The 20044-nt window shown below is 41.3% G+C and overlaps 2 protein-coding genes across 4 annotated transcripts in view; both read right to left on the bottom strand.

Annotated features, from left to right (window-relative positions):
• The window catches only part of LOC134438250 (beta-1,4 N-acetylgalactosaminyltransferase 1-like), a 28408-nt gene extending 26362 nt beyond the window's left edge, over positions 1–2046 (bottom strand). For 2 of the 3 annotated variants that reach the window (XM_063187767.1, XM_063187774.1), the window contains exons 1-4: positions 1956–2046; positions 1395–1482; positions 888–928; positions 375–446 (exon numbers count right to left, since the gene is read on the bottom strand). In XM_063187767.1, the coding sequence (XP_063043837.1) occupies positions 375–446; positions 888–928; positions 1395–1482; positions 1956–1999 (245 nt within the window). In that variant the 5' untranslated portion in view covers positions 2000–2046. Of the gene's footprint in view, positions 1–374; positions 447–887; positions 929–1394; positions 1483–1955 lie in introns of those variants that run through there. The other variant, XM_063187783.1, reaches the window with a different exon arrangement.
• Positions 2047–9254: 7208 nt separating this feature from the next.
• Positions 9255–20044, bottom strand: part of nags (N-acetylglutamate synthase) — an 18400-nt gene continuing 7610 nt past the window's right edge. The window contains exons 5-8 of the mRNA XM_063215301.1: positions 16466–16505; positions 15976–16107; positions 10018–10200; positions 9255–9479 (exon numbers count right to left, since the gene is read on the bottom strand). Coding sequence (XP_063071371.1) covers positions 9299–9479; positions 10018–10200; positions 15976–16107; positions 16466–16505 — 536 coding nt within the window. The 3' untranslated portion in view covers positions 9255–9298. The remainder of the gene's footprint in view (positions 9480–10017; positions 10201–15975; positions 16108–16465; positions 16506–20044) is intronic.

Below are 20044 nucleotides of genomic sequence, written 5' to 3'. Positions count from 1 at the left end.
ATTGAAGTTCCAAACTCAAATTAAAACCCATATTGTGTTTTATTAGCATGCCTGTTACGTTATAGCGTCGCAAAAGCATACAAATAACAAAACGAAAGTGTGAATATAGTTACCTTAACCAATCAGTAACGGAGCTTGCGGGTGAGTTCTACGTCACCACTCTCAACTGTTTGCTGATTGGCGAAACACTGAGAGAACCGAGCTCGAGGCTTTTGCCAGACGATGTGCGGAGCCAAAATCTTTGGGTGGAGTACAGAGGATGGCGTCGCGAGGCTACTAAATCCCGCCCAATTCTATTGATTTCTATGGCCAAAAATTGAAACCGCCCAATCTGGCAACACTGCAGGAGAGGGCAAACAGCTACTTTACTGTACCTTGTCCTCTTGATCCAGTCGGCCTCAACACCACTTTCTCTATCTTCAGCCACCATTTCATCATGATCTACACTGTTCATAAAGCACAGGAAACGTGGAAAAATGTAGTCAACACCTTTCTCTTGAAATAGAAATTAGCCTGTGGGCTATTTCACAGATCAATGTGCCTTAGGCAGAACAATGTAGAGCAGAGTAGAGTATCATTTATTGATCCCAGGGGGTAATTAAGGTGTCAAGTAGCATACACACATAAATAAATACAAAAAAGACATTACCCACGAGACATTACACACATACTTACACATAAATTATATCGCTCACTCTTACATACATTTAGCCAATGTGCCTAACATTGCAGCACAGTAGCCATTTTGAAGGCTTTTTTATGACTAGAGGATAAGGCAACACAATTAAGTGTCAAATAGACAATAGTAAATACCACACCCATGTGCCATATGATCGTGAATAGAGAATGTGAGCAGTGCCATGATACATCCAATCAGAGTACAGTACCTTATTGGAAGTGGGTTCAGTGCAGTATCAGTAAAATTCTTCTGCAAGGCAAGACAAGTCAATTGAGGCTTTTTTTTTACATTTCATACCAAGGTAGTTCTATGTGCACAATGTACACAAAAAATAAAAGCAACAACACAACACAGCACAACACACGTTTTTTAAACAAAATAATAGGATACAATTGAAAAGGAAAAGTAGGCAGTTAGGTTTATTTGATAGGGCCAGGTGCAAACCAGAATAGCATCAGGTGCGTGCCTGGGTACTTTGTCATCCAAGCTTTTTTCCGCATATGCCTATTAGATGCCATATGGCAGATGAATAGGCTGATAGGCAAATGCGGAAAAACAAGTTAGGATGACAGTGCACCAGGGTGACAATACAGCCATGGTTCAAATATGAAGCAAAAGAAATGTGCACTTAGTGTATTTCTCAGACGTTAAACATTGATTGGGGTCAAATAGACCCCAAAGATGATAGGAGGGTTAAAGATAAGTCCATTCTTACTGGGTGGAAGAGAATGTACAGTATCAATGCCCCGGCTCCAACAAGCAGAAGACATGTATTCCTCCATCTTTCGGTCAGAATGCCTCCCCTTTACGCAATCAGACATACAAAATGATTTCACTTTAATTTGTGTAACCTTAAGTAGTTTCTTTCTTTAAAAAAAAAATCATATTACCATAGTTTCCATGTCGAGAAATGTGCATCTTTTAGACAGTGAAGAAAATAAAGACATTTCAGAAATCAGGGTTTTTTTTAGGAAAGATGTTAATTGGTAGGCCTATGACATTTAAGTTTCATAAATTGAACCACATCTTTGTTTTTAAAAAACATTTTGCCATCAAGATAGGCCTACTGTGTCTAATTTAGGCTGCAAAGAGCGTAACATCACTAACACTTGCGTTGAAAGATGAAGCTTATTCATTTTCAGTGAACATTTTAATCCATCCGTCCACCTAATATCAAATGACACATTTTCTCTTTTTGAAGAGAGAAAATAGACTTATTAATTCAGCAAAAAATCGGATTAAACAATACACATGAACAATAATTTAGTCTACTCACATTTTCAAAGCAGCCCCACCGGTTGTGTGAAGTTCCGTTGCCATACGGACACACAGATGTGGTCGATAAAGCTGGGAGCACACGCCCTTACTTACTGTACCCAGACACCAATGAGACACCAATGGTTGCCTGAGAAGTGGGTGGGGTGGTGGTGCACAATCACATATTCATAGGGTTGTCAGGGGCAGGACCAGGGGAGTGTGTGTGTGGGAGGGGGAAGAGATAGGACTCAGGTGTTCTATTCACAGGGGGTGTATTTATGCCCTATGGATGGGGCTGTACTGGCATGAAGCCCTGGTCAGCACAGTACAAAAACAAGGAAGCAAAGTAAAATCACAATGGAAATGCAGAAATGTTTGTTACGTGTGTTCCTCCAAAACGAACAAACCGTCTAATGCTAGCTTACACAGACTCAAACACTGGGGCCAAGGCACACCACAGCACGTAAAACATATCTTGTGAGAACTCTACACAAACATGTCATCCCAATGTGTGCATCTTTGATTTTTTTTCAATGGGAAAACCACAGACACATAAGGCAAGGCAAGTTTATTTATACACACCCACAGACATTAATCTCATTAAGTCAACATTGCTCCGCATGCTTTGTTTGTCATCATTCATTGTCATCATTCTCCAGCTTGTCTGGAGGTGAGAAAAACGTTTTTTCTTTTACATTGGTCTAGAACAGTGTTTCCCAACCAGGCGTACGTGTACCACTAGGGGTACGCGAGCACACTGCAGGGGGTACTTGGAAAAATGAATTTTTAACAAATATGGAGGTCAGTTACATTGAGATGGTGAAAGCGATATAGAACTTGACTTAGGAGGTACTCATGGCACAACGAAAAGGCTTGGGGGTACACAAGACAAAAAAGGTTGGGAAACACTGCTCTAGAACAAGGTCTACATAAGGGAAGGTGAACTCCATTCAACGGTTTTGATGCAACCGCGGCTGATTTACTTCCGCCTCAAAACCTTAGCAACGTGTGAGCTAGATTGCTGATAGGCCAACATCGCCGGCCAATCCAAAAACACCTACTTGAAGTCATGTCCCGCCCCTCCCACCCGATGCTGCCGCGCCGTCAGATGGAAATATGTCATGGCATCTCAAGATATTAAAACAAGTTTTCAGCTGTGGAAAGGCAACTGGAATTGGCAATGTTAAAAATGTATCTGTCTGGCGGCCATCTTGAAATACAAATTAGGGGGTCAAAACACTGTTTTAGGACAAAATAAGTCACATATTTGGAATCAGCATTGCAGAATTATGTAAGCATAATGATTTTATTACCATGTGCCCAGGTTTATATGGATTTTAGGCACATGTTGCATTAAATGACCCAGAAACAAAGCTGAACACAGTGGGCAGCATGCGCCACTAAAATTCAGAATTTTTGTCAATCATAGGTTAAAAAAGTGTGTACAGACTTCAATTCTAAGACTTTCACAGTCAGATGACATCCATTTATAATGCTGTACCTGTGTTTATGGTAAGGCCACTGGATTTGGCAATATTAAAAAATGCTTATGTATGTGTGCACAGTCTGGCGGCCATCTTGAAATGCAAATTAGGGGGTCAAAACACTGTTTTAGGACAAAATAAGTCACATATTTGGAATCAGCCCCACAAAATTCTGTATTTAAGATTCATATCAAGTTTATATGGATTTTAGGTAGTGTTGCACTGATACCGATACCGGTATCAGTGAATTGGCACCAAAATGGTGGTATCGGTATTGACGAGTACCAACAAATAGGGAACCGATACCATTTACAGATGCTTGTATGACACCTCAAACAGCCTTGAAATTGGTTATTTCATAGAGATATTTAAAAAGTATAAAACGTTTTGCTGGATTCACTTTGTATTAGTCTTTTTCCTGTTTCACAAAGGTAGGCAGCAGCCTGAAAAAAGCCATGCAATGATTTTACATCCAAGTAGTATGCAATGCAGCCCTTCATATATATACATTTCAAATAGGGTGGTATCGGTATCGGTATCGGTATCGGCCGAGACTGCACAGCCAGGTATCGGGTATTGGTATTGAGGCCAATGACTCAGAAACCAAGCTGAAAACAGTGGAGAGCATGCGCGACTAAAGGGTTAAAATTCTGATTTTTTTTGTCAATCATAGGTTAAAAAAGTGTACAGACTTAAATCCTGGGACTTTCACCCTCAGATGACATCCATTTATAGTGCTGTACCTGTGTTTATGGTAAAGCAACTGGAATTGGCAATATAAAAAAATGCTTATGCATCTGTGCACAGTCTGGTGGCCATCTTGAAATGCAAATTAGGGGGTCAGAACACTGTTTTAGGACAAACGAAGTCACATATTTGGAATCAGCACCTCAAAATTAAGTTAGAAACACCACTTCAGTGCCATTTATCTAGGTTTATATGGATTTCGTAAAATGCTGCTAGATATCGCTAAAAAAAACCCTGAAAACGAATATGAGAAGGTACCCGACTTCAGATGAATATTGTACATTTTTGCCTACCTATGGTTTTTTAAGACTTGCTTTTTTAATTCCTCACAATTTTCTGAATCTGAAACAACCATCAAACCTTTTGGGCTCAACCATATAAATAAAACCCTCTTGGCTCTGGGACTAGATTGTTCGTTGGCCTACCCCCTTTTATTCGTTCACCATAGGAGCCATAGGATGAGCCTTTATTGTCTCTTCTAGATAGAAATTTGGTATGGGCACAGAGAGTCTAAGCGTTTACACAAAGAACACATATCAACACATTAGACAAACATAAAAACACACAGGACTGGACCACAAAACATGTAAACATGTAGCCTACATCCAAACATGCACATATTCACACAATTATATCATACCATAACTCCCCATTTTAGGTCAGAGTCAAATAGAATGCCTAGGTATTTGTATATGACTACTTGTTCCACCGCCTCCCCATTCAATGTCACCACAGAATGATTTCCTATGGATCTTGGGTCAAAGATTATTTCTTTTGTTTTAGTCGCACCAGTTTATTAGACTCACACCACCTCACCACCCTGTCTATTTCTTCCTGATAGCCAGACATATCAGAGTCCTGCATTAAAAGACTCAGAATTGCTGTGTCGTCTGAGAACTTAATTATACAATTATTTTGATGGTAATTTCTACATTCGTCAGTATACAAAGTAAACAATAACGGGGAACTCACACAGCCTTGTGGGACTCCAATATTGATAGTCAAAGAGTCTGATAGTGTGCTGTGTTCTCCTAAGGAAGGCCTCATACCATCTAATCATTTTATCAATGGCCTGAAGGTGTCAATTTTTTGACTGAACCATTTGGTCAAGAAAAGTGATCTCAGCTTTGATATGGAGAGCAGGGTTGTGGTCATATGGGTCATATTTTGGAGATCATATTTTGTCTTAACCCTCTACTGCATGAATTATTATTTTTACAGTGTAAAAAATGTTTCAGTGCTTTTTTAGTGTTAAAATTAGTTAAATAATAGATTTCCAAAACATTTTTTTATTTTTTATTTTAAATTAAGTTTTTAGCTAATGGTTGCCATATGGCAACTTCATGCAGTCGTGGAATCTTGTGTAAAATCAGGTTTTTCCTTAAAAAGAGAATTTTCCCTTCATAAATCTTCAATATATCACTTTCCAAATGTTAAAACTCATTAAATGACATAAATAAAAATTTCTATTTTTAGTGTTTAGTGAAAATATTTTTGGTAAAATAGCAAAATATGGTCTACAAGACGGCCCATAGACATGTACACACATTTACATAAAACCTTCCGAAAAGGTTGTTTACACTTATTTGCAAACATTTGCAATGCATTTTCACATTAAGCATGTCTAAAATTACAAATATAAGTTCAAATGATTAATTTGGCACAAAAATTATAAGAAATATCTGTAAAAATAGCCTCATACTAATCTAATTCTAAGTCATTCCAATGGGGTTGATTGGGGTGAATGGCCAACAATGTTGTTCCATAACTGCATGAAGTTGCCATATGGCAACCATAACATTTTACCATTTAAAAAAAAAAACTTTGCATCTAAAGTTGTTTTAATGGTGAAAAATAACAGTTTACATATTCCAGATAGTGTTTGTATTTTTTTATAACAATATTTTGGGCTAAAATGAGAGTAATACCTTGGTTTATGGAGGCCTCGAGCGATGACCTCCACACACAAAAGTAGGTGATGAAAAAGGGCTTCCTGTGTTTATTTCTTAATCATGTGACCTGAAAAGTTTTTTTGGTTTCAAAGTAAAAGGCTGTCTTATCACAAATAAGTATAAATAAACAGGTTATAGTGCACCCTCTATTAGAAAAACTGGAAAAAGTTTACGGTTGCCATATGGCAACCCCATGCAGTAGAGGGTTAAAGCTCTTGTCACACTGACTGCAATTGAACGGAGATCTGGGAGATCATATTTTGCCTTAAAGCTCTTGTCACACTGACTGGTGGTTTTGGAGATCATATTTTGTCTTAAAGCTCTTGCCACACTGACTGCAAGGGAACGGCCTCTCTCCAGTGTGAATGCGACGATGTATGTGAAGACTAGAAGACTGTGAGAAACTCTTTCCACAGTCTGTGCATGAAAATGGTTTCTCCCCTGTATGAACATGTTGGTGGATTTGGAGATCATATGGGTAGGGTGTTTGTCTGTCAGAGGGTTGAAGGTTTGAATCCCACCCTTACCTCTTCCTACCCATCCATGGCTGAAAGGCACCTGAAACATCCCCATACACGCACTCGCCAACACACACTAACTGCGGCTTATGGACACACACACACACACACACACACACACATACACACACACACACACACACACACATACACACACACACACACACACAGTCATGTAGAATCAAAATGTTCACTCACACTCACAGACACACACACATACCCTACACTTCTGCGTGTGTTTAGGTCAGCTGTGTGTGTGTGTGTGTGTGTGTGTGTGTGTGTGTGTGTGTGTGTGTGTGTGTGTGTGTGTGTGTGTGAGAGAGAGAGCATAAGCCACAAGCATACTAATAGCATTGTCTCTACGGCAATGCAGTTTAGTGTACATTTTTCCCTTTCATATCGACCTATGGAAATTGCCATTCATTCGTACGCCGGTGTTCTGTAAAATCCTACATTTAATATAATCCTACAAAGCCCAATTTGCCATGCGCCGCAGACCATGAAATATCACGAAACGTCAACACCAAACTAACTGTGCAGTATTAGCGGAGGACGGATAAATAGAGTACTTTCATTTACAATTTACACTACAGGTGTGTGTTTATTTTCTTTATTTATGTATGTGTGTCTTAGAAATTGAAGTGTGACCATGGCAACTTAGCTAACTTACTCGTTATGCTTGCGGTTTTGCTAAGATTTAATGAGAAATCAGTTTTATCGTATACTTGTATCCATAACCTTGCGATTTTATTTTCCTATCTTTCATCTCGTAAATCTAACACCCTGTTTGGTGTTACTGTTTTGTATTTCACTGTAAACAACACTACGCAGGAAAATATTACAATGTAGGAAAATCTGTCAGAACACCGGCTTTGAATGATCGCAGTGTTCGAGATAGAGACGCGTTTCGAACGCTAAAATGACCGGCTCGAACAGGGCTCCGCTATCCCTCTGTTTTTCCCCTAACTGAAATGAATGGTATATTTTTCAGAATGATGATGTCACAAGCCCTGGCAGTTAGAGTGAGAGGTGACCTGACCTTGGGTTTTAAATAAAATAAAATAAAATAGACCGACCGACTAGGTAAAGGCATTGTCAGAGAGGTCTTGGCTCTGACTACAAACTGTGTTAAGATCATTAGCCAACTCTTAAACATGTTTGAGAGAGAGCAGTGTTAAAATCCCTATGAGCCCCCTATGAGGTTTCTACATTCATTTAGAAAAGTGTGTCTGAACAGGTCAGCGCATAGGCCTGAAGATGTCAATTTTTTTTTGACTGAGCCATTTGGCCTACAAAAGTGATCTCAGCTTTGACATGGAGAGCAGGGTTGTGACATTTATGTGTGTTAATTTCATTTGACAACTTGCAAAACTTTAGGATATATGACAGGGCAGCACACATTATTGTAGTTATTATAGTAGCTACAGCTAACTGCCACCTGTAGAATGTTCATTCATAAACACACATGCAGCCTTGCAGAACTTTAGAACTTTGCTGTCACCTGGGCAACCATGGCATATGCTGCTGTGGCCACAGTATTGGCAGTGGCCTAATGGGGAGGGTGTTGGTCTGTCAGAGGGTTGCAGGTTCGAATCCCACCCTTACCTCTTCCCACCCACCCATTGCTGAAAGGCACCTGAAACATCCCCATACATGCGCGCGCCAGCACACACACACACAGTCATGTAGAATCAAAATTCTCACTCACTAACAGTCACACACACTCGCCCTACACTGCTGTGTGTGTGTGAAGGGGTAATTTGTCTGTGTGTGTGTGCAAGGGCTCATTTGTCCCGGGCCGAGGTAGAGAGGGGCCCCAAAATTGGGTTTCCATTACATTATATGTATTGGATAGGGGGCCCTTTCAGATGACTTTGTCCTGGGCCCAGCAAAAGCGGTCAGCGGCCCTGCATACAGTACGTACTTTAGTAGCTTCTATTTTACTATTACAAAACTCGTGTTTGTTTTCCTTTTTTAGATGTGATGTATAAAATCATTGATGTCTTTGTACTAATCTAGATGCTCTGATCTGTTTTGATGTGAAGTGATCTTGGGTATTTTGGAAGGCGTTCAAAATAAAATGCATTATTATTATTATTATTATTATTATTATTATTATTAGAGAGCTGATCCCTTGCTTATTACCCTCTCAAGCTTTCATCCGGAACAGAGAGTGAAAGACGACAGGGCTAAATATAACAGCAAATAACTTTTTTTTAATAACTTAACTGGAAGTGTCAAACAGGATTGTGCGTGTCAACACTTGTTCTTAAGTGAACAAGTCTCTCAGTTCTCCTTGGGAAAGATTTGGTAAGTCCGTACTCCAGATGCTTTGTCTCCGGCAAAGCGGTTGAGAAGTGTGGAATGGCTGAATATCTGTCCCTCCTTCAAACCCCCCCCATCACCCCTCTACCCCTTCTGCCCTCCTTTAACCCCCTCCATCATCCCTCCACCCATCACTCCTCCTCTCCATCTTCCTTTCCTCTTTCCTCTCCACCCTCCTCCTCTTCATCTTGCCCCTCCACCCGTTTTCCTTTTGCCCGTCTCTTCCTCTACACTCCACCCCCCCACCCCGTCTCCTCTCCTCCTCCTTCTCCCTCCTCCTCATCGCCCTCCCCCTTATCTCCCTCCGCCTCCACCTCCTCCTCCTCCCCCCTCTCCTCATGAGCCAGGCGGGGGCTCCATAGCCATGGTGGTGGCCTGGCAGTCGGAGGGGTGGAAGGAGTCTGGCATGCGCTTGGCATACTCCACCAGCTCGTACGAGTCCCGAATGTCCGAAAGGCCAAACCAGAACACGGTCCAGCTGCCATTCGCGAAGCTGCCGTCACAGTGCTTGAAGTACCTGAGGAAGAAAATGCAAAACACAATGAACAAGGTGTGTATGCAAAAACACCATAGACAAGGTGTTTATCGTGAGTTGGTGTGTGGTTTGGTGCGCCCTGCCTGCAGACGAGACAAAAACACCACGGGCAGACAAACAAACAGACAGACACAAAGACAGACAGATACACACACACACACACACACACAGGCAGACAGACAGACAGCGTCACACCTCACCTGGCCTGGGTATTGCAATGACCCTGGTTGCCAGATGTGACTGATAATTTCCAGCCCAATAAATGCTCAGGGAACCTGCCCAAAATGTGTTTTTTTGGTCGTTCTTAACAGCCCAATTGGGTGGAAAACCGCCCAACCTGGCAACCTTGGGCCCAACTATCACCTGGGGAGCCAGGTCATGTGTTGCAGAAAAGTCGCACTCTTAACTGTAATTCCTGTTTTTTTTATTATTATTATTTAGTGGGTTAGCATGACACTGAGATGGACATTTCGGACTAATTAAACATTCTTCAGCGTGTTGTCAGGTTGTGAACACTCACCATGGGTTGATGCGGTTGGAGGCGCGGGACCTCCAGAAGAGCGTGCCCAGGTCCTGGCGGACACACTCCCACAGCACCTGACTCGTACCCTGGCCCTGCTTGCTGCTGCTCACCACAAACTTGTCCAGGTAGGGCGTGCCACTGCTCACACTCTCCCTGGTGATAATGGCTGCGGCACTGTACCTGAGGAGAGGTGAAAATTGGGAACACTGACGATGGGACGATTTTTTTAAACCCACTTCATCTTTGGTTTTCTTTCTTTACAGCATTCATAATGCAGTTTCACTTAAAGGACCACTTCCGTCAATTTCAATATGCTGTGGTGATGCCACATTTTTCGGCACAGCCCTTTCCGAGATATGAGCTATTCTAATGGGGGCAGTGTTTGTGTACATAAAAAAAAAATGAACATAGGCCTTAGGGCTGTCCCGACTAGTCGACGTAATCGATTATGTCGGTGGCATAAATAAGTCAAAGTGTTCAACATACCGTCGATTACGTGATTTGCGCAAAAAAAAGTGATTTGCACGAGCCGCGAGGTAGACTTGATGAAACAGAAGCGGAGAAAATGGCAGAGGCTGCACGTCCGAGGGTGTCAGTGTCAGACGAAGATGAAGGAAGCAGTGGCACCACTAATCAGCCCAATAAACGGACAGAGACACATCTAAAGTGTGTCGATATTTTAAAGAGAAGGCACAAGACTTGGTCGACTTATATATATATATATATATATATTGAGGAAGTGAAGGTTTTTCAGATCGAGACGCGGGGTAAATATTTCATGCTGCTTTGTATAGCCTGTCGCTATGCGGGCGGCGACACGGAGAAGCAACGACACTGAGAGATAAAGCAATGATTCATAATTTGCCCGTTGTAGACTGAATATTCAACACCTGAGGGTGACAGTGGTCGGGATGTGTGTAGAAGAGCTTGTAAACAAAGTAAGAAAGTAAATTAAGACAAAAGAAGAGCGCATATTCCTGCCAACAGCGGGAGATGTGGAGTGAGAGGAATATGGGCCTGATTCAGAGAGGTCTCTTGTCCCTTCTCCTCCCCGGTGCACCAGAATGGCGTGGACAGACTAGCCTCAAAGTTCTTTCCTTGTACTCATAAAATCTCTGGTAGCCTTTACCTAAGCCTAACCTATAGTAACCCATATTTTTTCCCACTTTCCTTATATAACTTAGGCCTCTTTATATATCAGTAAATGTAGGCTAATACTAGCCTAGAAATCTAGACGCCCCTAGCGACCCGGGGGCAGTCTAGCGGACCCCGGTCATTTTGCGAGGCTGAAAGTTATCCGATGACAGGGCCAATCAAATCCTGAGGGGGCTACGCTACCTAGCAAACAGGAAACTTTCTAAGAAGAAACATGGTGGCCGTCCGTGCTACGTACAGCACGAAAGTGTTTACTTAATTCAAAAAGCCTGGATGATAATACATTTCGTGGCTGACATGGATTGATGTAATAATACACCATGAACTTATCGGACACAAATAGATCACAACGCATTACCATTTACCATTTGATCATTCAATGTTTTAAGCTAGCTCGGTAAGCTAATTTGAGCATTTTACAGAACCAGATAGTCACACGCTATTATCAGACCACTACTGTAGGTGTAGAATGAAATTGCTGCCCCAATTTCTAATAAGACACATGCCATTAAAAACGAGACATTTGGGAGCTTTGAAAGTCTTTGAGTCGCTTACTAAATAGATGGGAATGACACCTAGTCTACCAAGCTAGTGGCTAGCTAACCTGTCGTCAATAATACAGAGCTAGGTATCCAGCCTTGTATTATATGCCTGGCCCAAATTCTAACAAGATCCATGTCATTAAAAACGAGACATTTTGGAGCTTTGAAAGTCTTTAAGTAGCTTACTAAATAGATGGGAATGACACCTAGTCTACCGAGCTAGCGGCTAGCCAACCTGTCGTCAATTACACAGAGCTAGGTATCCAGCCGTGTATTAGTTATTGGTATACAGCTAGCTAGCTAACACCGAACATGCCATGTTGACAACAATCATAAATATAACCATTTAACAAGCCCCAAATTGCTCAACATTTCGCTGGTTGATCAAGGAGGGCCATGTGGTTGAAAACGAGGCATTTTTGAACTGTGTAAGTGAAAACACGATTTATTAGGAAACTTGTTTGTGGCTGTGGTGATCACACGCATTCACTGCTACGACGGCTCGAAGTTGCCGCTTCACCTACAAAGGGGCGTGTCGCGTGTACGTTTTGAAAGACAGATGTGACGTTACACAGAAGTGTGTGGGGATTGGTTGTTCCACCATCCTATTGCGTGGCCTTGAGTGCCAAGGCATTTTGATAGACGACCATTTATCCCGCCCACACTTTCTCCTAGCTCACCTAGACCCTTGTACAGCTTTTTGCTGTACGGGTCTGGCTCGCTAGGCTAGGCTAATACTTGATTTGAACTGAAACAAATATATATTATATTAGGCCTATATTTATTATAGTCTGAGACTTATTTATAAAATGTCCCCTTTTTTCGAAATCATTGTCTTAATAGGCCCTAGGTGCACTCTGCTTTATTTGTCTATTATTTTTCAGGTCAAAGTTAAGTGGCATATCACAGTTTTTCCCTTCCAAAAAAAATAACATAATAATCGTTTGACTAATTGAATATTCAAAAAAAATAGTTGATAGACTAATCGGGAGAAAAATAATCGTTTGGGACAGCCCTAATAGGCCTAGTCCAAATATTTTTTCAAAAGGTACCACTGTTTGCTAGTTGTCTGCTGATATTGTATAACCTTTTGGATGTTTTTGGGAATAAATATATATATATATTTTTTCAAATGTAAACAAAGCGCTGCCCCCATTACAATGACCAGGATCTCAGAAAAGGCTGAAGAAGAAGAAAAAACCTCAGGTACTGACAAGTCTAGGGTAGTGTGAGCATTACAACGGCCCCCTGATGAAGGCCCCAGCGCCGATATGCGTTGGTGTCTTTTAATTGAGTACTAGTCTGATTTTTTTTCTTGCGTGTGGTGTACTGTTCATGCGAGATTGCTTTTCGAGCATGCCAATGCAACATGATTCCTTAAGGGGTTATGAGTTCAGGCACAATGCGTGTGAGGGGGTGTGGTGTGTAGAGCGACTGTAAGCTCAAGTTCGCAAGCAGCAGTGATTTGAAATCAGCGAACAATAGAGCTCACAAGTAGGTGACGTCAACTTGTATACGGTGGATTAGCATGTAACGATATCAATTTCTAAGGGACCACGTTACGGGCCATGGGGATTCAGGTTTGACAAAAATATAACACAGCCGTCAACAACTGACATTCGCGTGTCCCCGCATCCTTCCCTTATTAGCGACAGGTATGGATGTTTACCAAACGAAACATAACGATAATAAAGCAATGTTGCTATCCCTCAGCTAAACAGATATTTTTTAGAACTACATCTCATATCACAGCCCTTTTACTTCAAATTTCTGCCACCCTTCAGTCCAGAAAACAACCACATGATATGATGTGACAGTGTTTCCAAGCTTCGAATCTTCATTATTATTTTGAAACTTTATTTTAATCATTAGTCAACTCTGATAGCCTGTTCTACCTGTAAACAAACAGTTTTGTATTTAGAAATTTATTTGATAATGTGGGGTGTATGAAACCATAGGTCGAAGATCGTGATACGAACCAGATCGTGAGTTGAGTATACTGTATCCTTATAGTCCTAGCATTTACACCTGTTGTTCTGTTTATTTCCTGTGCACTTTGTATCTAACCTGATTTACATCATCTGGCTGCGTTCAGCTACGTCAGATGGCAAGAGTTAGGTAACTTTGTATCTGCAAGTGTTGCATGCTGTGATTACATCCTCCATTGTAAGTCGCTTTGTACAGAAGCGTCTGCCAAATGTAGGGTAATGTGATGCAGCGGTTCTTAACCTGGGGTGTGGGCACCCCCTGGGGGTGCGGCAGAGATTTCAGGGGGTGCGCGGAATTTTGTTTGTGTTGAGGTTGTGACCAGAATTCTGCTTCCAAACATTATAATTAGGCAAAATCAAGACAAAATTAAAACATGTTTTGGTCCCCATGTAAAGTCATTAAAGTATTGATTAATGTCTAAAGAAAGAATCATTGTAATTAATCACTTCAATATTTGTTTAGTGCGTATAGACATGTAGAGGTTTGGGTTGGGGGTGCGCGGCTTGTCTTGGGCACAGGTTAGGGGGTGCTTCAAGAAAAAAAGATTAAAGGTGCACTGTGTAGGATGTGGCCAGAGTAGGTATTGCAACTATGCTTCTCATTGAAACAGTGCTGCCTACTGCCAAGTTTGTAAGTTTTGCAGCAAAAAATGTAAATTTCTGGAAATTCAAAATGGCAGACAATGGAGAAGATCCCCCTTTTCATGTATAATGAATAATGAATACTTAGAATTTGATGGTGGTGGTAAGTATTCATGAAAAAGGTAACATTTGTGAATGGGCAGCATGAATTCTGTAAATAAACTTCTACAAATATTAAACAGCGCACCTTTAACCCGTTAAGACACAGCATTATTAATTTGCTGTTACTAGAATGACAATGACCAAGTTGTAGTCTAGTGCATTACTAAAAGGCCCTGTGTTATGTCACATTATTGTAGTGCTATGGTAGTTAACTTTTCAATTACCTTATTGGCCCGAATATAAGACGTGGTTTTTGTTCTAAAAATAGTATTCTAAATAAGGGGGTCATCTTATTTCGTCTTATAGACTAAAAAGCGTCTCAATCTTTTTTTTTTTTTTTTTACTTAACCTGAATGCGGCCATTATGCTTCACAACAATGCAACAAAACTCAATAGTCTAATGGATAGGTCAAGAGATTGTTTTGTCCATATCAAATTTGCAGATGCTAACTGCGTTTCGTGATGAGTGTTGCACCGCACGTCTATCAACTGTCAATGTTAACGCGATGCGGGCCGACAGTGCGAGGGGGGAAACACAACAGTCGACGCGTTGCTCTGCTTTTATTTGTATTCGGTTTTACAGTCTCACCAGGAAAGCTTTGGTTGTTCTCTCTTGTCACCCGACAGCACCCCTTGAAACTAAAGAAATGAAGGGTGATTTGACGAATGTTGTCATCAGCCAATCAATGGTCATCTATGTACACAGAGTAGCCTAATGGTTAGGGCAAGAGATTGTCTTGTTCATATACAATCACTGAGAGTTTTACTTTTACCCTTGGCACGAAATGAATGCCAATCGAACTTCTGATGTTGTGCTAGATAGGCAGTGCATGGGTTTCAAATGCAATGTGTCAATCTGCTTTTGGTCACGTTCGGTTTCTACAGTCCAACGGAAAACTTTGGATGCATGAAATGAACGGCGATTTGGTGAGACGGCTGCTGGTTAGTTTTTGCTGTCAACTAAGAATTTTGCAAAATCTGTGCATTGCACAATAGGTAGCCTATCTCTACTGGACTGGTTGCCTGGCTGGCGCAGACTACTGCTCTGCGAGTGTAGGCTATAGTATGGAATGTTGTGAGGCACTTAGAACAGGCGCGCCCAGGCGGCTGAAGTATAGGTGCCTATGGCGCTTGTCAGGGCAACCACTGGTGAGCAAAGACAGGGAAAGGGTAGCCTATGAGTAGCCATCTGTAGTCTTTTATCATGAACATTTCATGACAATTATATTGTGAAATTTGTTCTATGTAAAAAACCTTTTAAAAAAAACCCCAGCTTTTCCAATAAATTCAAAACTGCACTTTGAAAGAAGTTTCCAATGTGAAACTAAATTTAGTCTTCAAAAAACGTTTTTTCCCCAAAACATGAGTCTGAAAAGGGGGGTCGTCTTATATTCAGGATCGTCTTATATTCGGGCCAATACGGTACTATTAATGTGTGCCACTGGAGGTACGGAGTGCATTAAGGGGTTAAGAAACATTGATGTAATGTATATGAGGTATATGGAATAGCGTCTCTCTAGTCTTACCCCTCTGAGAGGTATATGGAGTGCAGGCGTCCCCTGAGGGAAGCGATGTAGTCTTCCTTCAGGGTCTTGCCAAACGACTTGTTGATGAGCAACAGGAGGCGGTCCAGGTCAATCTCATCCAGGCTGCTGTACCTGGGACATACACACACACACAAAGCCCATGTTGGCTTACTGCTGTCTTTTGACTTGGTTTCATTAAATGTTTACATGTTAATTAATAATCAACCAGAAGCCAATCTCGTCATTTCAAAAAACATACATGGATAGGAAATTACATGATCGATAAATATCATCTAATTGAAATTGAATTGGATGAATTGTTCTTGGACTATTACAGTTGTGGAGTTGTACAGTTTGCTACACCGTATACGCCACCATGACCGCAGATATTTGGTTCATTTCATTTGATTTATTTTTGTTTTTCCACTACAGGTGTGGCATTTCACTGGTGGGAAGTATTTAACAAAATAGTTAACAGCGTCACACTCACTTGTGAATGGGGTCTCCATTTTTAAACAATGTCCCAGAACCTGGAAGGGGGGGGGGTGTTAGGGTTAGAGAGAGAGACATAGTAGAGGTTATCAGCATATAAGAAGATTCATTTATTGGCATTCTTCATCATTTATTTGTACAGACTGAAAAATAAAGGGAGCCGAGTATAACTTCCCAAAAAATGAAAACTCTCCTTTCATACATTCAAAGCCTCTTTGTGCTGGTCGGCCCGCTGAAAGGCCCATTACCTCTTTGCTGAAAAACTAAAACTACATCATAACATGCGACATTCGATGACATGGAGCTCATTTTGTCCAGGGGGTACTTATTTGCATAAATGAAATTATTTACAGAACGCAAAATAGGTAAGGGAAAAGAAAGACAAATGGGCAAAAAAATCACAACAGGAGAAAAGCAGAACATGCGCCTAAATGTGGACCCAGCCCCTGGAGGGAGGGAGGGACGGAGGGGGAGAGAGAGAGAACCCATCAATCACTCTGGCTTAAGTAAGGAAGACGGTTATCAGGTCCATGCGCCGCACCTAAAAGGAAATTAGAGCTGCAAACAAGGAGAAAACATGTAGTGGTGACCTCTGGTGGTACGAGGACGTAACACCTTCCCATCAAGATGGACAATTTTGATGGAAAACATGACAAACTCTCTGTGCAATGGGGTTAAATCTGTAAATATTTTTACTATGTGAATGAGTGTGTCCCCATGTGTGTCCCCAGTAATATACACTACAATTGTCTGTGTAACAGTATGTATCCGAAGTACGATGGTGCAATGCTTTTACAGTAAATTCACTCAATGTTGTAAATGTACTCCAGCTAATAACTATACATTGAAGATAACTCAGCTAACTGGCAATAGCAGTAAGTGTGATTATCATCGACGTTCAAATCTCTTCGAGACTTGGTCTGACCAAGAGCATAACAATTAACATTTCCCAAACGGCATGGTTGACCCGCCTCCCTTGGTTTGCTTATGGTTGTTTGCTTACCGACGAAGTGGGAGGAGTTCCCGTATTTTCAGAAACTCAGAAAGTACTTGCATTGCTCTTGACCTGACTAGTTGCAACACTGAAAGTGTTGCGTCACTAGGAGGGCACAATCTGGCTATAAGTGTGACACATGCTGCATCCACAGTAATGTAGTGTGTTTAATATTGCATTATACATAGTGCATTTTTTACACAGTGGTACTGCTGGAAAGTCCTAGCCTGGCTATCGCCAGACCACATCACAAAGGACATATAGTCTGGTAACCATCTAAGCTTGGTGGAGAGCTGGTTTTGCATCTGCATACCTGCCAACCTTTAAAAACAAAATTGAGTAGCAACTTATCGCGGCGCGGCAATTCACGGCGCAACAACTTGGCATGGCAAACAAACGGGGTCGCCGGCGGGCCCATCTGAGAGGCTACTTTGTTTTGCGTAGTCTGCCCTACACCTAGGGTTGCCAAATGTCAACAGGGAAGATATGAGACACTTCATTCAGGTAGGGGGTCCTCCCCCAGAAAAAATGCTTTTCTTAGATGCAATTTCCTGCATTTTAATGCATTTTAATGCATTTTAGCCTAACATCCCGTGTATCTGGCAAATAGTTTATCTTGCTTTTCACAGTACTTTGAACTACCATAATTTATTAAACTTTCATGAAAGATTTTTTTTTTGTTTCACACCATAACACCAATAAAATGCTATGATATAGTGTGCTGGAGGCCTCTAAATTAACTTTACTGATCACCAGCCAATATGGCTGTTAATCTTACTAGTCAAACATACCACCAGTCTGGCTAGTAGGCCTAAGTGGCTATTAAGTTATCCTATGTACCAGCCAAACAGAGCATTTGGTCACTTGGGGGGTGTTAAGGAGCTGGAATTGAGTATGAAATTGAAGCATTTGCTGATTATTTTTTGGCTGTAGAAGGTACATGTAGGAAAATGTATAATTTGATTATAAAATACCGAGGCATTTCAGTGATTTTTATGAACAAAAAGTTGAATTGTAATGATTCTTACATCATCTCCCCCAATATTAATAAATGGTGATGTTGTCACCTACTGTGAAGAAGCATCAGCAGTAGAGAAAAAGATAAAGACAAGTGTTATCTAAGCTAGGATAATATCAGGTTAATATTATTACGTTGGGGGCTAACATCAAAATCACACTTTCAGCATTCATTCAGTACAAAATGCGTCATGTAGTGGCTCTACTGAGGGACGGGGGCTAATGGCCAATGCTCTTGGAACTTCCACGGTAACTTTTGAGGGGCATCGCTTCTTTTTTTCACTTCTCTGCATAATAGTAGGCCTATCTACCCTCATGAGTTGGCTATTGTTCACTGTTCGGCACATATATGATGATAGGAGAATTGATTTTATTAATAGATTGCCATACGTGATTACGGATAGTAGTCGTGGAGTGATGCATATTTGGTATGACGCACGACCTGTTACACCTGTTCACAGAATGGGCCATGACTCAGGGGGGAACAGTATTCCTATACGGTGTCATGGTAGGTTACGGATGTAGACCTACTCCGAGCACAACCGTTAGAACTATCGCTTTATTTTCCCGAGTTAAAATGATCCGGCGCTAAGGGAAACCGAATTTAGTTTGCTGCTAATCTGCTAATTTATAGCGCGGTCATCGACACATTTTCTCATTCGGAAGTAATCTTGTGTCGGTCCAATATCAAAACAAGCAACAACATATTGCCGTCAAATACGGCGAAACATTGGGTGAATCATTACGACAGACCTCGGCCTTTATTTATTTTCATAAGTTTAGGGATTTAGCAACTGGACGCAATTCACTATTCTCATACAGGCTACCTTTCTCAAAGTCCATTTACCTTTGAAACGGTGATTTTGACGGTGCTCACTTGTAAAACTACAGCGACAGTACCAATAATACATGACGACAGGAGGAGGACACTTGTTTCAGAGATTATAGGAGTACATTAACCAGTCTCTCTGCTTGTGTGATTAGATTTCGAAGCAAACTTTCTGTCGGCAGCTGATGCCTCGACTCGAGAGGAGCGCAGCATAACAAATGAAGACGTCCAAACTAGTTCTAGCGCTCTGATTGGTCAATATTCCCCCCACACGTTGCTGGCCAATGGAAAGGCCAGCGCGAGACAATTGCAAGCAGAGCCATGTCTACGGCTCTGTCTGGTTGCAAGTCTACAGAGCAATTTATAAGGGCCCATGAACACACTTTGCTATTGGTTTTTCGCGTATTTTGAAGTGACAGCGCCGTAGTTTGATGTCAAAATCCGTATCTGCTACACAAAATGCGTAATGGTCGGCAGGTATGCATCTGGTGCCGACATGGTGGATTTGACAACACAAAAAGCTTTCGTTCATCTAATAATAAGTCTTGCCCCTCCCTCCCCGTTCGGTGGTTGGGTTTCCCAAACTCAGGCGAAGATTTCAGTATGGGCAAAGAGGGTAGATTAATAAAGAGGATTCAAATATCGCCTACCCAATGCAAAAGAGTGGAAAGGCAAGGGCACCTACAACGTGCAAATATCTGGAAGGCAAAAAACATCTCACTCAAAACGAAACTGCA

The sequence above is a fragment of the Engraulis encrasicolus genome, chromosome 2 (assembly GCF_034702125.1).
Source record: "Engraulis encrasicolus isolate BLACKSEA-1 chromosome 2, IST_EnEncr_1.0, whole genome shotgun sequence".
NCBI classification, from domain to species: Eukaryota; Metazoa; Chordata; class Actinopteri; order Clupeiformes; family Engraulidae; genus Engraulis; species Engraulis encrasicolus.
This window is presented reverse-complemented; position numbering and strand designations above follow the sequence as displayed.